The following is a 15,893-nucleotide window of genomic DNA, read 5'->3' on the forward strand; positions in this document are numbered from 1 at the left end:
TTAGTGAGGAGATCTGGGTTTTTATCCTGTGGATGATGAGTGTGGATCGGTTACAGCTGTGGTGGCTGACTGGCGCTGGGAGCAGGTGAAGGTGAACCAAGATTTGCAGGGAACCACCCTGTTTGCCAGACAAACTCAGGTAATTGAAGGAAACATTATCAAAACTATGCACTAAAATATCCTTTAACTGCTTTTGATGAGTTGGTGATCAGCTGGTCACCAGCTATGTTGGTCTATGCATTTTTGTTTTTATTTTTTTTTTTGTCAAAAGCTGCAGTCAACCACAATACCTTCACATTTACTGGCCATAAGAGGTTAACACAGGTTGCTTTCAGTCTATTTTGAATGATACATTGACACTTTTGACTATCTGTTATGGGCTCTGGAGATAAATACAGTAGTAAAATAATAAAGTAATTTGCCTTGTTCCATAGAGCATATGAGGATTATGGTCTCAAAGTTCTCATCTATACGCAAAATACACTTTACTGTGACTACTTCAGAGACTGAAGTGGGTTAGATTAATGGGGAGTTCGTGGCAATAATAACAGCAGGAAAACTCTGATCCAAGAGGTTTCCATCATGATGCGATGCTGATGAAAAAGTCACCAGTAGTGTTTAGACTGGTAATTTAATACTGATGCAGAATCCAAGTGGTTTGTCAAATGTAAGCTGCCTTTGATAAAAGACAAATCTCAAGTACAGGTTTGGAACTGCTCTCCACACAAAAATATCATGTCATTAACATTTAACTAAAACTCTGCCTGCCAAATAAAAAAAGATTTTGCAACATATTGTAACTCATAATCACAACATATTTCTCTCTGAATTGAGATAAGCATCTCAAAATTATGAGATAAGGATCGTCTTTGTGCTGCTCTTGTTTACTCAGGATTGAGGACAGACGGTCATCATTTCTAAGTGAGACAGTGAAGTGTGGATTATGCAGGAAGACACAGTGCTGTTAGGTTTTTGAAATGTCACAAAATAGCATTCACCTCTGTTGTATTGATCTACTGTATTATCTGACCACCTATACAAATCACACCAAAACTGTCTTAATGGCTTGAAACTACTCGGCCTAAATGAAAAATCTTTTGTGTGATTTGGATGAATTGCCCCACTAAGCAATGATGTGTGCAATGATCAATGTATGATGAGTTGATGTGTTGAGGTTGCATCACAAAGGTTTAAGGGTTATAATCTTTAAACAAAGTATCTGTTTACATTGATGAATCATTTGTTTCTTCAGCAATGATTGCATCATGTTTAGGTGTGAAGACGCTGTGTCATGTTGGAGTTTATTTTCTTCTTTTGCACTGATGTCATCATGTGACACTAATGAATGCAGGTGTGCAAACTTTCTTAGCCATCCACATCCATTAGGAGCAAATAATGGGCTACACACTGAGAGTTGTTCATTGTCCAGAGACAAATTAAATGTGAGAAGTCTTAATGACTGAGTGTGTGTGTGTGTGTGTGTGTGTGTGTGTCTGTGTGTCTGTGTGTCTGTGTCTGTGTGTGTGCGTGTGTCTGTGTGTGCCCATGTATTACTCAATTTGTAAATCTGTTTACACAGTCGCATTGTGGGGACTTGCCGTACTTGTGGGGACAAAATGCAGGTTCCCATAATGTAACCTATTAAATTTTAGGGACTTGGGTTAAGGTTAGGGTAAGGTTAAGGTTCGGATTTGGGTTCAAAAGGGCAAACAGTAGAAGTTATCTTTATAATGCTAGATGCAACAAAACTCCAAAGCTGATTCTAAACAAGTCGCATCTGTCATCCATGATCATGACAGCAAGTGGACTTTCAAACTGAAATAAGTGATTTGGCGGCATTGTTTAAATAACAGAAAACCTGGATGTATTTACTGACTTTCTTCTAAAGGGGGATTATGCATCATGGTCAGGCCCAGGGGAGATGGCTTTTAAAGCTAGATTAACTAAGACACATTGAGTAATGTTCACGATGAATTTGCTAAAATTGCTAAGTCATCATTAACGTGTACAAACTGAAATCTATCTGAAAAGTAGGATTTAAACCAGCTTAGTTCAGTTCCCTTAATACCAATGAAGTGTTCCAGTCTCTGTAATAGGATACCATGGTCAGTGGTGTCAAATGCAACAATAAGATCTAACAAGACTAGTACAGAGACCAGTCCTTTGTCTGATGCAATTAGAGGGGCATTTGTAACTTTAACCAGTGTTGTCTCTGTGCTATGATGCACTCTAAATCCTGACTGGAAATCCTCAAATAAACTATTGTCATGTAGAAAGTCACATTACTGTTGAGCTTTCTCATGCATTTTTGAGAGAAAGGGGTGGTTGGATATCAGTCTATAGTTGGCTTAAACCCCTGGATCAAGAGTAGGCATTTTAAGTAGAGGTTTTATTACAGCTACTCTAAAGGACTGTGGTACGTAGCCTGTTGATAAAAACAGGTTGATCATACCTAATAAAGAAAAGCCAATTAAAGGTAAAACTTCTTTAAGCAGCTTAGTTGGGATGGGGTCTAAAATATAGGTTGATGATTTTGATGAAGAAATTATTTACATTAGTTGGTGAAGGGCGACAGGAGAAAAACGGTCTGAAAATACAACAGGTTTAATAACAATTTCTATGGTTTCAGTGTTTGAAAATAAATTAGTACCTCCTGACGGCAGGAGGTGATGAATTTTGTCCCTAATAATAAGAATCTGTTTTAAGGATGAAACTCGATAGAAACTCAGAGAACTCAAAGAGCGATACACTATAACAAATAAAACTGCCTGCAGTGTTTTCCAGGTTTGGTGTGAAAGACTGGGAACAAGGCTTTGTCTGAGTTACAACTGAGTTGAGGTTTGGATTGATTAAAAGGCTTGAGTCAAAAATGGCTGCAACTCCACCTCCTCAGCCGCTGCCTCGAGGAATGTGAGCATTAATTTGCAGTGGGGAGTAGCTTCTTTTGGGCTAACATACTCTTCATGACACAGCCAGGTTTCAGTCAGACAAAATAAATCAATATTATGGTCTAATATAAACACATTTACTAGTACAGCTTTAGAAGATAGACATCTGATGTTAAGGAGTCCAAATCTAATTCTCATATCTTGTACTATTGTAACAACTCTGGAGAAACTGGGACTCAGGTGCAGAGAAAAACTCAGGAGACAGAGTGAGGTTCAAACAAAAATCACTGTCTTTATAAGTATCCAAAAAGCCAAAATAAAAACAAGGAATCCAAGAAGGCTAACAAAAACAGACAGGGAAAAAGCCAATCCTTGAAATAAGAAAAAGAACAGGCAAGGTTCGAAATCACTAGGAAGTGCACAGCTAATGCTAGAAGTTAGGTCATAGGGAACAAAGACAATCTGGCAAAACCATGAGGAGCTGGTGGGTATATATACACAGGGAAGGTCATAATCAGGGGCAGGTGAGTGAGTGGCTGCAGGTGTGGTTGATGAAAGGCGGGAAAACACGGGAAACTGAAACGACACAAGAGGTTAATATTACAAAATAAAACAGGAAACAACATGACACAATCCAGAATGTTACAACTATTGCAGTGGTGGTGTTAATTTCTATTATATTGTTTTATGTATAACTTTACTTTTGATGTAATTAATATAAACACAGTCTTCATGGAGTTTTCATGGTGGGTAAAGGGAGCGCAGTGAAGCATTTAGGACTGCAGTTCTGCCTCCTGGTCTCAACTCTGAGTTGTCACTGGTTTGGTTAACTAATAAATTCAATCAGATTTCAAGAGCTGTTCTGTCCAAAGTGGGATGGATGCCTGCTCTCCTAATCAGAGCAAGTCTTTCCCAGAAAGTCTGCCAGTTATCTATGAAGTCCACGTTGTTTGCTGCAGTCAACCACAATACCTTCACATTTACTGGCCATAAGAGATTAACACAGGTTGCTTTCAGTCTATTTTGATTGATACGTTGACACTTTTGACTAGAATATCTGTTATGGGCTCTGGAGATAAATACAGTAGTAAAATAATAAAGTAATTTGGCTTGTTCCATAGACAGAGTATGTTAAAAACGGGCTGCAGGATTATGGCCTCAAAGTTCTCATCTATACGCAAAATACACTTTACCGTGACTACGACAGAGCCAATAATAACGGCAGGAAAACTCTGATCCAAGAGGTTTCCATCGTGATGCGATGCTGATGAAAAAGTCACCAGTAGTGTTTAGACTGGTAATATAATTAAGTGGTTTGTCAAATGTAAGCTGCCTTTGATAAAAGACAAATCTCAAGCACAGGTTTGGAACTGCTCTCCACACTCTCCACACAAAAATATCATGTCAGTAACGTTTAACTAAAACTCTGCCTGCCAAATAAAAAAAGATTTTGCAACATATTGTAACTCATAATCACAACATATTTCTCTCTGAATTGAGATAAGCATCTCAAAATTATGAGATAAGGATCGTCTTTGTGCTGCTCTTGTTTACTCAGGATTGTGGACAGACGGTCATCATTTCTAAGTGAGACAGTGAAGTGTGGATTATGCAGGAAGACACAGTGCTGTTAGGTTTTTGAAATGTCACAAAATAGCATTCACCTCTGTTGTATTGATCTACTGTATTATCTGACCACCTATACAAATCACACCAAAACTGTCGTAATGGCTTGAAACTACTCGGCCTAAATGAAAAATCTTCTGTGTGATTTGGATGAATTGCCCCACTAAGCAATGATGTGTGCAATGATCGATGTATGATGAGTTGATGTGTTGAGGTTGCATCACAAAGATTTAAGGGTTATAATCTTTAAACAAAGTATCTGTTTACATTGATGAATCATTTGTTTCTTCAGCAATGATTGCATCATGTTTTGGTGTGAGGACGCTGTGTCATGTTGGAGTTTATTTTTCTCTTTTGCACTGATGTCATCATGTGACACTAATGAATGCAGGTGTGCAAACTTTCTTAGCCATCCACATCCATTAGGAGCAAGTAATGGGCTACACACTGAGAGTTGTTCATTGTCCAGAGACAAATTAAATGTGAGAAGTCTTAATGACTGAGTGTGTGTGTGTGTGTGTGTGTGTGTGTGTGCGTGTGCGTGTGTCTGTGTGTGCATGTGTGTGTGCGTGTGTGTGTCTGTGTGTGCGTGTGTCTGTGTGTGCCCATGTATTACTCAAGTTGTAAATCTGTTTACACAGTCGCATTGTAGGAACTTGCCTTACTTGTGGGTACAAAATGCAGGTTCCCATAATGCAGTGTTTCTCAATTCCGGTCCTTGGGCCCCCCTGCCCTGCATGTTTTAGATATTTCCTGCTCCAATTCAAATGGGCTCATTATCAAGCCACTGCAGAGCTTGATGACGAGCCCATCATTTGAATCAGCTGTGGTGGAGGAGGGAAACATCTAAAACATGCAGGGCAGGGGGGCCCGAGGACCGGAATTGAGAAACACTGCCATAATGTAACCTATTAAATTTTAGGGACTTGGGTTAAGATTAGGGTAAGGTTAAATTTGGGTTTGGGTGAAAGCGTAGTGCTCTTGGGGGAGCACTGCGAGGGGCACAGGCTCTTGGGGGCTGTGGAGATCCAAGGGATATTGAGACCCTTTTTATTTGCGGGATCAAAATCATCTTTGATCCTTAAAAAAAACTTAAAAGTCTGGCCAAATGTAATGTTCAAAGAGGCATGGTGGATTGGGCAACGGTGCAGGCCATTAGGATTTGGGTTCAAAAGGGCAAACAGTAGAAGTTATCTTTGTAATGCTAGATGCAACAAACCTGCAAAGCTGATTCTAAATGAGTCGCATCTGTCATCCATGATCGTGACAGCAAGTGGACTTTCAAACTGAAATAAGTGATTTGGCGGCATTGTTTAAATAACAGAAAACCTGGATGTATTTACTGACTTTCTTGTTACGGTTTGTGTGGCAAAAGCACAGCAAGGACCCAGGATGCAGAGACTGAGTGATGAAGTTTATTATCAAAACTCAAAGTTCAAACAACAGAGCAACGAAAATCTCCACAATGTGGGAAAAAGACAAAGTAGGCTACAAAAGGACTTAACTAAAAATACAATACTGCAGCCTAAGGGAATAACTATTGAAAAACACAAAATCACCACTAATGGGAAAAAAAACTAGAGTTTCACTAGGAACAAAAATTCACCTTAGCAGGGAAAAACAGTTCAATAAAATAATAACTAAAGAACTCAAGAGACACTGGAGCTGGAAGCAAGGAAGGAGGCAAGACAGACAGCGTGGTGAGACACATGTGAGCAGACCAAGGAAATCTTCCAGCACTGAGCAGGTGGAAGAGTTGGCTGAAGTAGCCAGCAGCTGATGAGCTGATGCTGCTCAGGTGTGTCTCCAAAGTGGCCAGGAGATCGACCCCGCCTCCTTCCACACTCCAGCACTGCAGAGAAGGACAGCGAGAGGAGAAGGGAGAAAACAGAGGGAGGAGGACAAATCCAGGCAGGACAAGAGACAAAAGAGTGCACAAAATCGAGACTACAACATTTCTTGGAAAGGGGGATTATGCCTCATGGTCAGGCCCAGGGGAGATGGCTTTTAAAGTTACATAAACTAAGACACATTGAGTAATGTTCATTATAAATTTAAGTACACTATAAATAAAGGAAGCACAGAGAAGCGTGTAGGACTGCAGCTGTGCCTCCTGGTCTCAACTCTGAGTTGTCACTGGTTTGGTTAACTAATAAATTCAATCGGATTTCAAATGGGATGGATGACCTCTCTCCTAAACACACCTGGTCTTCCCCAGAAAGTCTTCCAATTATCTATGAAGTCCACATCATTTGTTGGACAGTACCTCGACAGCCAGTGACTGAATGATGACATGCAGCTGAACATATCATCACTTGTCAGATTTGGCTGGGGCCCAGAGAAGAGTCGGACACTGTCTATGCATATGTACACACCGATTCCACATCAATTTTAGTGTCATTGCCGTTGATGTGAATAGCAATCATACTGTATTTACGCTGATCGCTAGCCAGCAGTTGTTTCAAATTAGATTCAATATCGCCCACTTTGGCCCCTGGAATGCATTTGGCTATGGTCCCTGGTGTCACCAACTTACTAACACTAACTCAAAATGGAGCAGCCGATACTCAGTGTTGGTTTCTCAGCGGGTCTGTCGGTGAGTGGGGAGAACCTCTGAGTAACATGACGTGGTTGGTGATGAACCGTAGGCTTGAGCTTGGGATGTGCTTCCTTCCAACAGTCGCCCAGCCTCCCTGGTTTCCCGGCTACTCAGGAGCTGTCGAGGGATGGCTGACCAGTGCTACACTTAGTCGGTCAGCACTAGCTAAGAGGGTCAGGATGACCACACCTAATGATTGGGCAGAGCCGTGCTTCCAATTCACTAAGCCATTTCAGAGCAAGACAGTGTCATTTTGCTGAAAAAAAAAGTTAGTGCTGTAGAAAGAGAAACAGATGTGGGCGGGATTTTAGGAAAGGAAAAGAGGATAGAAATAAGTCAGTATGTCAGAGAGCTTTTCTCAGAAAGCCATCTGAGCTCAACAGCTTGTCTCCTCCTGCTCTATCTGGTGATGGCACTGGAAGGAGTTGAACTCTGCTTTCCACAACTCCTCAACACCTCCTGCTGGAAACCAGAGCCTCTTCATTCTGACACTGTGCTTATTTACATATTCTTGTCCTTCATCTCTCTTCTCACAGCAGCTCTCAACCTGCTGGTCATCATCTCCATCTCCCACTTCAGGCACATAGCCTTGTTGTTACACTGTTTTTAGATTTACAGGAAGAAATTATTTCAGCCTTGCACATGTGCTAGTTCTGAGATCAGTGTATACTGGTTGCTGGGCTGCTATCTTAAATTATTGTGATTTTTAATCATTAGTGCTTTTTGCACAGCTACTGTTAATAATATTGGTGGTAGTGTTCACAATGATGTTATTCTCTCTCTGCAGGCAACTCCACACTCCTACCAACTTCCTCCTCCTCTCTCTGGCTCTCTCAGATTTTCTTGTGGGCTTTCTGCTGATGCCAGTTGAAATACTCCTGACAGAGACCTGCTGGACCCTGGGTGACTTCATGTGTGCACTGTATTATCTGTTACCTGTCACTATAATCATTGCCTCTGTTGGAAACATGGTACTCATATCCATTGATCGCTATGTGGCCATTTGTGACCCTCTGCATTACCCCACCAAAGTCACTCAAAAAATTGTTACAATATGTGTTTTCCTGTGTTGGATATTTTCCGTTTTCTATAGCATTATCCTTTTACATGATAACCTGAAGCAACCAGGGAGGTATAATTCATGCAAAGGACAATGTGTGGTCAACATTACAGGAGCTGTTGATCTTGTTGTCAGCTTCATTATTCCCATTACTCTCATCATAATTCTCTATATGAGAGTTTTTGTGGTGGCCGTGTCTCAGGCTCGTGCCATTAAGTCACACATATCAAATGACTCACTCAAGCGTTCAAGGACTATCAAAGCTAAGAGGTCTGAAATAAAAGCAGCCAGAACGCTTGGTATTCTTGTTCTTGTTTTTTTGATGTGTTACTCTCCATATTACTGTGTCTCTCTCACAGGCCATGACATCTTGATCGGCTCTTCAACTGAGACTTTTGTCATTTACTTGATATATTTTAACTCCTGTCTAAACCCAGTCATCTATGCCCTTTTCTACCCCTGGTTTAAAAAAGCTACTCGACTTATTGTTACATTTCAGATAATACAGCCTGACTCCCATAAGGCCAAATTACTGTAAAGAGACACTGTGGGTAAGTGAAAATGCTGTTGTCTTTATGTTGTGTGTGTGTATATGTATACCAATGCATGTCAATGAGTGTCAATACCCAAACCAGAGCCTGACAGCTTTTTCATCAGTACTGACGATAACATAGGTTATAAGATCATCTTCTTTTACTGAGCCAGAGAATACATCATATCGCACATTAGTTGTAATAGAAAGTCATTCTTAAAAAGATCTGATTCATATTTGAAGATTCTTTTTGCCTCCAAATGTGTTAATTTTGCATATTTGTGTGTCATTATAAATGTGAATGCATCAAATATTGATTTCCTTTGGGGAAAAGTGCTCATCAGACACGTCCATAAAATATATAATTTAAGGACACAACCTGATGACCAGTTTAGACCAAAACAATCTGTTTTTCTTAGAAACATTACCGCAGTAATTTCATTCAATGTACATGTGCTGACACTGAAAACCCTTAACAGAAAATCTTCTGATCCACTTGGACCCCTCCTCTGGCTTTGTGAAATTGAAGCTGGGTGGTAGAAGCACTTCAAACCGATTCATGGCTGCTCACTTCTTTTTTTGCTCACTTGCTGTGCACTGTCCATTAGCTTAACTTAGCCTTGTAATCAGCAATGCTGCAAAATAAATGAATATTATGGGATCTCCATGAAACAACCTCTCAGCTGACTTTTTCTCTGTTGTGAACAAAGAACACTGAAACCATGTTATGTTAGGATGATAAGAAAGGAACGTAGACATGAGAGTTCTTTAGCACACATCTTACGTTTCATCCAGCAACCTGTGTCGTGTACCACATGTTACATATATCTTCATATACTATATTATGTCTCCTCTCTGATCAAAATTTTAAAAACGCTAACTGATTCATAATTGGTATCCACTCTGCTCCAATCCACCACTCCTCCATATTCTTTCTGGTTTACAGCAAAGTCTGAAATAATCAAAGCAAAGCGAAAGAGGCAGGTATGTTCATGCTCATGGAAATTAATGGGGAACAAAATCTGGTCCAAATGCGCCATTAGGAAACATCAAGAAATGAACAGTCAGCTGATTACACGAGTTCTATCAGTTAAGCTGATAATGTCGAAGGCCTTATGGTAGAACTTTGCCATCTGTCAACTGAACCTGAAAATTAAGCAGTGTCAGATTTTTTCTTTTTTAATTATTATGGCCTTGACATCTGTGATTAGATTATTATTTTAATATTGTATATTTTTTGACAGACACTTTTTAAGACAGTGGTGTCCAGTCAATTGTGATCTACTCATCTCTCACTCACAAAATAATTTTTGGATAATAAGAGTATATATCACTACCAATTGCAACATAAAATTTTGTAATGGCAGTGTCTAAGATTCAGAAACAGTCAGTCCATGCATGTTCATTTTGTTATGACACACTGCCATTTACCGGTAGATAATTAAGATAGAACATCAGTCTGAATGCAAGGACCACGATGGAATGCAAGTGCTGCAATGGGCTGTTCACTGACAAAGTGGAAGAGAGCCTAAACTTGAGCCATGCTGTGCTGTGACTTGTCCTGACAAAGCAGAAAGTGAACAAAGTTGCAGTGTTGGCATACCTGTTTTTAGCGAAACAAATAATGGCTACTAGAATACATAACAAAAAATGTCTGGAACCACCTGGGAGGTCATGGAGGAGGGCGACCAGGAGGCTGGACAGAAGGGTGAGACTGACAGTGAAGGCAGGACCTCTCAAAAAAATTGAAGTTAGTGGACAGTTATTGACTGTGGCATGGAATTTATGGGTGACTCGATATCGTGCAGTCTGACCTTGAACCCAGGGTAGGGATTGGGCTCTGGGCTCGCTCTCCCAGCCCACAAGGCTATGAAAATACAGTAATTAACTTGATATATTTCCAAAATGCAGTTTATAATTAAATTCAGTTCAGTTCAATTCAATTTTATCTATATAGCACCAAATCAGAAGTTGTGTCAGGATGCTTTCCATATAGAGTTGGTACAGACCATAATCTCTAGCTACAGAGACCCAACAATACCCTCATGAGTGAGTACTTAGCGACAGTGGCAAGGAATAACTTCCTTTTAGCAGGCAGAAACCTCAAGCAGAACCAGGCTGTAGGAGCCATTTTTGTGTTTTGTTGTAAAGAACTACAAAGCGTTGCATTTTGAGTTAAGCTGACGTCATTGACGCACGTCTCATTAAGGAAAGTAGGCACAGGTGCGGGGTGCTGAAGGATGCCGAGCAGAAATAGTTTTCGACCGCTCGCTCGACACTCGCATGGGTTTAATGCGTTTAATCCTTATTCTTTGTTTGACATTCTTGAATGAGTTACTTTGCATTTTGAGCGGTGCCATTTTTTGATACATGCATGTGAAGTTTATTCGTCTCATTGTTTATATGAACGCACACTCGCACACATTCACTCGTACATTCATTCATTCACTCTACCTGCTGCAAACCAACCCGGACCTTCAACCAACAATTCATCCCATGTAAGTAACCCAAGAACATGTTTGAAAGCGCATTAGAACGCGTATGAGACTGTGCCTAGGCGTCCTGTTTAAAAGCCAAAACACAGGCTCTGGGTGAATATGATATATTTATGTATGGGGGACAGAGTTCAGCGGGGTAACAGCTGTTCCTGTGTCTGCTCGTACAGGAACGGAGGCTCCTGAACCTCCTACCAGATGGTAGGGGGGCAAACAGCCAATGGTTGGGGTGGGAACTGTCTCTGCTGATGCTGTGAGCCCTTCTTAGACACCGCTTGCATTGGAAGTCCTCGATGGCATTTAGCTGGGAACCAGTGATGTGGGTGGTTTTCACTACCCGTTGCAGGGCCTTCCACTCGGAGGGCCCTGCAACGGGTGACATATTGCATATTATCAGAGACAATATGCAAAATCAAACTCACATAGACACGATGGAAAAACACAAGGTTAGGTATTTCCTTTGTAATGGCTGGGATTGATAAAATCAGACATACATGAGGAGGAATTATGCCAACAAACATGAATATTAAAATCACCAGGAATCACCAGAGCTCTGTCACACTGTAAAATAATAGCAGATAGAAGTTCTGAAAATTCCTGAATAAAACCCAATGTAGATAGAGGGGGTCTGTAGATTAATACACATTAAATGGGTAATTCATTATTTAAGATAACACCAAGATTCTGAAAGATGAAGCAAGACTGGAGAACATCTAAAATCATTTCTTGTATCAATGCAAGGCCGCTCCTTGGAATTGTTAAACTTGGGTATTGGAAAGTAAAAATGTTCAGTGAGAGAGGCACATTCAACAGAATAATTCCAGGAAAAAAGGCAATTTTGTTGGTCATGATGAAATTCCGGGAGATAAAAGACTTATTAGCAAAAGAAGAAAGTTGTTATTATGTGGACTGCGAGAAGATTTTGGTCTTGCACACTGCCTCTCAGTGATCCTAACTACAGTGAATGAATTAGTATTCATGTTCATGACAGGTGTCATAACGCTGAGCATGCAAGAAAAGAAGCCACAAACTGTGGTGTTCATTAACTTTACAAAGGTCTTCAATACTGTGTCTCGTGAACACATTTTGAAAGTGTTCGAGAGCAAATGAGTCAATGAACTAATACAGGCACTCATCAAGGATAAGAAGGATCAGGTTGCAAAATGTGTGTGCGTGTGTATAATATATATGGACATAGAATGCTTTGCAGAGTTCTGCTCCAATATGACAAGTTCTGCTCTGTCAGTCACATTATTAACTCAGCACAGGCAGAGTCAACAGATCTTCATTATGCTTCAATGTGAAAACTACAGAAAAGCTCCAATGCTGAATGTACCTGATTTGTGACATTGTCCAGAATGGATCACACCCTTGAGTCAGAAGTAACAGGAGACAGCATTATAATTGGGATGTTCTCTGCAATGGTCCAAATTGTGAGGAAGCCCTTAAGATCAAAGTTAAAAAAAAGAAAAAAAAAAAAAATCTGAGAGCTTGTTTTGTTGTACAGTAACATCTCTGGTTGCAGTGATGTCATCATGTGACACCAATTAAAGCAGGTGTGAAAACTTTCTTAGCCAGAGAAGTACACATCCATTAGGAGGAGTCACACACAGAGTTGTTCAGAGCCCAGTGGGTCATATTAACGTGTGTGTGTGTGTGTGTGTGTGTGTGTGCGCACGCCTGTGTATGTGTATGTGTGCATGCATGTGTCTGTGTGAGTTTTTGTGTGTATATGTATGTGTATGTGTTTTGTGGAGCTGCTTATGGCCACAACATCCTCTGAGGTTATGTACAGTGAAACAAATGAAGCTCTAGGGAACGTTCAGTTAGTCAGAGTATTCTTTGGCATGCTTAGGCCTGTAGTTTATTTCTCATACCATCCTGCATTCACACTCATCATTTCCTTGTTGTCATTGTCTGGAGCTGTCTATTCAGATAGCTGTTTTCATCAAATCATCACATCCAATTGCACACACCTTCATTCATCAATTAATCAGCCTCATCAGCAGGATCTGGCTGATGAGTCTCAGCGCCAATGACTTCTGACTTGACTATTTTTCATAGATCATCTGTGTAATAAACAATTGTCTCACTTCTCTCTCCTGATTGAAATACTTATGCAGATCGGCTAATGCACGGTGTTCTCTACATTTGAGTCCACTACAGTATCCATACTGAAAACATACATTGAAAATATTAATTCAATATGATTGGAAGTCTGATGTCTTAAGACAAAAACTCAGACGTCCTGATGATTTCAATCAAGGTCTTAGCCTTATTACGAACATCACAGCATGGAATGCATTTCCTAAAAACACACTTGGAGTATGATAAAACTTTATTCAGATAAACCCCACAGTAACACAAAAACCCTCTTAGTAAGATTTGATTTGGAAAATTCATGAAATCCAACCGAGAAGCTGAGAGAGCAGAAAAAATGCAAAGACCACAAACTGTTACATACATTCGCCACAGAACCCTGAAGCTGCTTGTGCTATCGCTGTGTTAGCTAGTTTGTTGTAGTTTGTGTTAATCTACCATTTACCGGAATAACTGGATAACAATGTCTAAAAAGAAGTCTGTCAAAAATTATCCTAATTTATCAGTGTCATTCTCATTGCATCGTGGGGTGTGCCAGGGCTGCCCTCTCAGCCCGTTGCTCTCTGCAGTCGCCATTAAGACCCTTGCCATTAGGATTAGGAATCATCCTTTTCTTGAATCCATTCAGTTGAGGAATGTGAATCATTACATTTCCCAACACACGAAAGAGACCTGAGCAGTGTGTTCCTATTTTGCTAGATCTTATAAGGTCATTTGGTGAAGTTTCAGAATATACAAGTAATTGGCAGAAGGGTGAATTTATGTCACTGGGTACTGATTTCTGAATAACCTCCCTTAGATTAAGTGATTTACCTTGGAGCAGTTCTTCCAAAAGACCTTAAACTAATTTTCCAGATGAACTTCCTTGAGAAAGTGGAAAAACTGAGGCGAGACATTGAAAAATGGAAAATCCTTCCTCTTGTTATGATGGGCTGTAGAATGCCTTCAAAATGGTCTCTTTTTCAAAATCTTTTTTTAAATCATTAGACTCAATAATTATGCCTTTTATCTGGGGCTTTAAAGCTCACAGAATATGAAAAAGTCATTTACATAAACCAAGTGGGACAGATGGACTATCCTACTTTCTGCATTATTATTGGGCAGCCAATGTATGGACCTTTGTCATCTCCCTTGATTCCCCCTTGGGTTACCATTGAAAGAGTAATGTCAAAAACAGCTCTCTTACAGCACTTGATTTCTCAGCACCCAGGTTACCAATAAGTATTAAGGTGGATAAATTTATCGTTTTGAATTGCTTGGAAATATGCAGCAAATTAACAGAGGCTGTAGATTACCAGATACTTCTATTCATACCCCAGTATATTGCAATCATGCATTCCCCCATCCCTCTTAGATGTGTCTGTTGACAGTTGGAGGCTAAAAGCTATTGTTACTTTGAAAGATTTGTGTATTAACCAACAATTTTCCTCATTTACTCAGTTAAAAACAAGTTCTTTCTTCCCACAGCACATTTCTTCCGATACTTGAAAATTAGGAATTATGTTCATCAGTGTGTGCCCAACTTTGAGTCCCTTCCTGAAGAAAGAATGATATGATAAGCTTGCGTTAGGCCCACATGAATCCAAAAACTGGTTTCAGGCTTTGTAAATATATTTTCTGAACAAGTGAATTATGCCGCACACTCGCTGAAAAATGCCTGGAAGGAAGAGGTGGGTATACAGGTTTGGGATGATGTCTGAGAGTAAGACCTCAGCAGAATCCGATCCTGTTTTATGGATGCCAGGCATCAATGAATCAAAGTCAAGGTGATGCACGGGCGTCATTATTCAAAAACTAAACTACACAGAATCTTTCCTGCCTTTTCTTTTCTATGTGATCAATGTAAATTTGCAGAAGGTTCTCTGACCCACCTTTTCTGGACATGCCCACAACTGTATGTATGTATTATTGCTGAGACATGTACCAGTGTTTGTTTGAACCTGATTCAGAGACTGCACTGTCTGTCCCTAAATGCGGTGTCTTGCACTATGATGTACACAATAGTAATCGCAAAGAAAGTGATTTTAAGGCTCTAGAAGTCAGATACTGTGCCTCAGTTTAAGACCTTGTTAACTGAGCTCACTGGTGTTTTGCATATGGAGAAAGTTCAGATATTTTGCAACCATTTCTGGATCACTGAAGCTGAAACTGACCAGCAACAAAATCCATACTGTGCCATCCACCTCTCTCATTGAATTCTTGTGTTAAGGTGTGCTGTACTAGTGATGCAGCAATGTATTCATTATTTTCTTCTGCAATTTTCCATTTTTCTACCTTTGTTTGTTTGTTTTGTTTGTTTGTTTTTTTTTGTACTGCAGTATGGAAAATCCCATTAAAAACACAATTTAAATAATGATGCTAATTTATTCACAGATGTCAATCATAATAATATACCTAGTGTGTGATGTTTAACACGGCCTTTGAAAGTGCTGTCAGGGGGAAAAGTCTCCAACACACCTGACCACGTGACTCATGCATGATTAGATTATGAAAGACAAACAGACATTCGATCATAGCTACAACATAATTTGATTTTATTAATATTTGCCTGAATTATTCAGAATATGTAAAACTGACACAAAACTGACCAATC

General features: G+C 39.9%; 1 protein-coding gene across 1 annotated transcript; it reads left to right on the forward strand.

Annotated features, from left to right (window-relative positions):
• The first annotated feature begins 7,522 nt into the window (after positions 1-7,522).
• Positions 7,523-8,711, forward strand: LOC143330596 (trace amine-associated receptor 6-like). The gene is made up of 2 exons (XM_076747284.1): positions 7,523-7,692; positions 7,901-8,711. The coding sequence occupies exons 1-2, from the start codon at positions 7,523-7,525 to the stop codon at positions 8,709-8,711; spliced, it is 981 nt and encodes a 326-aa protein (XP_076603399.1).
• Positions 8,712-15,893: the final 7,182 nt, after the last annotated feature.

This window comes from Chaetodon auriga, chromosome 13 (genome assembly GCF_051107435.1).
Source record: "Chaetodon auriga isolate fChaAug3 chromosome 13, fChaAug3.hap1, whole genome shotgun sequence".
Classification (NCBI taxonomy): Eukaryota; Metazoa; Chordata; class Actinopteri; order Chaetodontiformes; family Chaetodontidae; genus Chaetodon; species Chaetodon auriga.

Bases quoted from the DNA above. Each gene is read 5' to 3' on its own strand.
- LOC143330596 (XM_076747284.1), top strand. From the start codon at position 7,523: ATGGCACTGGAAGGAGTTGAACTCTGCTTTCCACAACTCCTCAACACC. The intron at 7,693-7,900 runs GCACATAGCCTT...CTCTCTCTGCAG, and splicing joins ATCTCCATCTCCCACTTCAG to GCAACTCCACACTCCTACCA.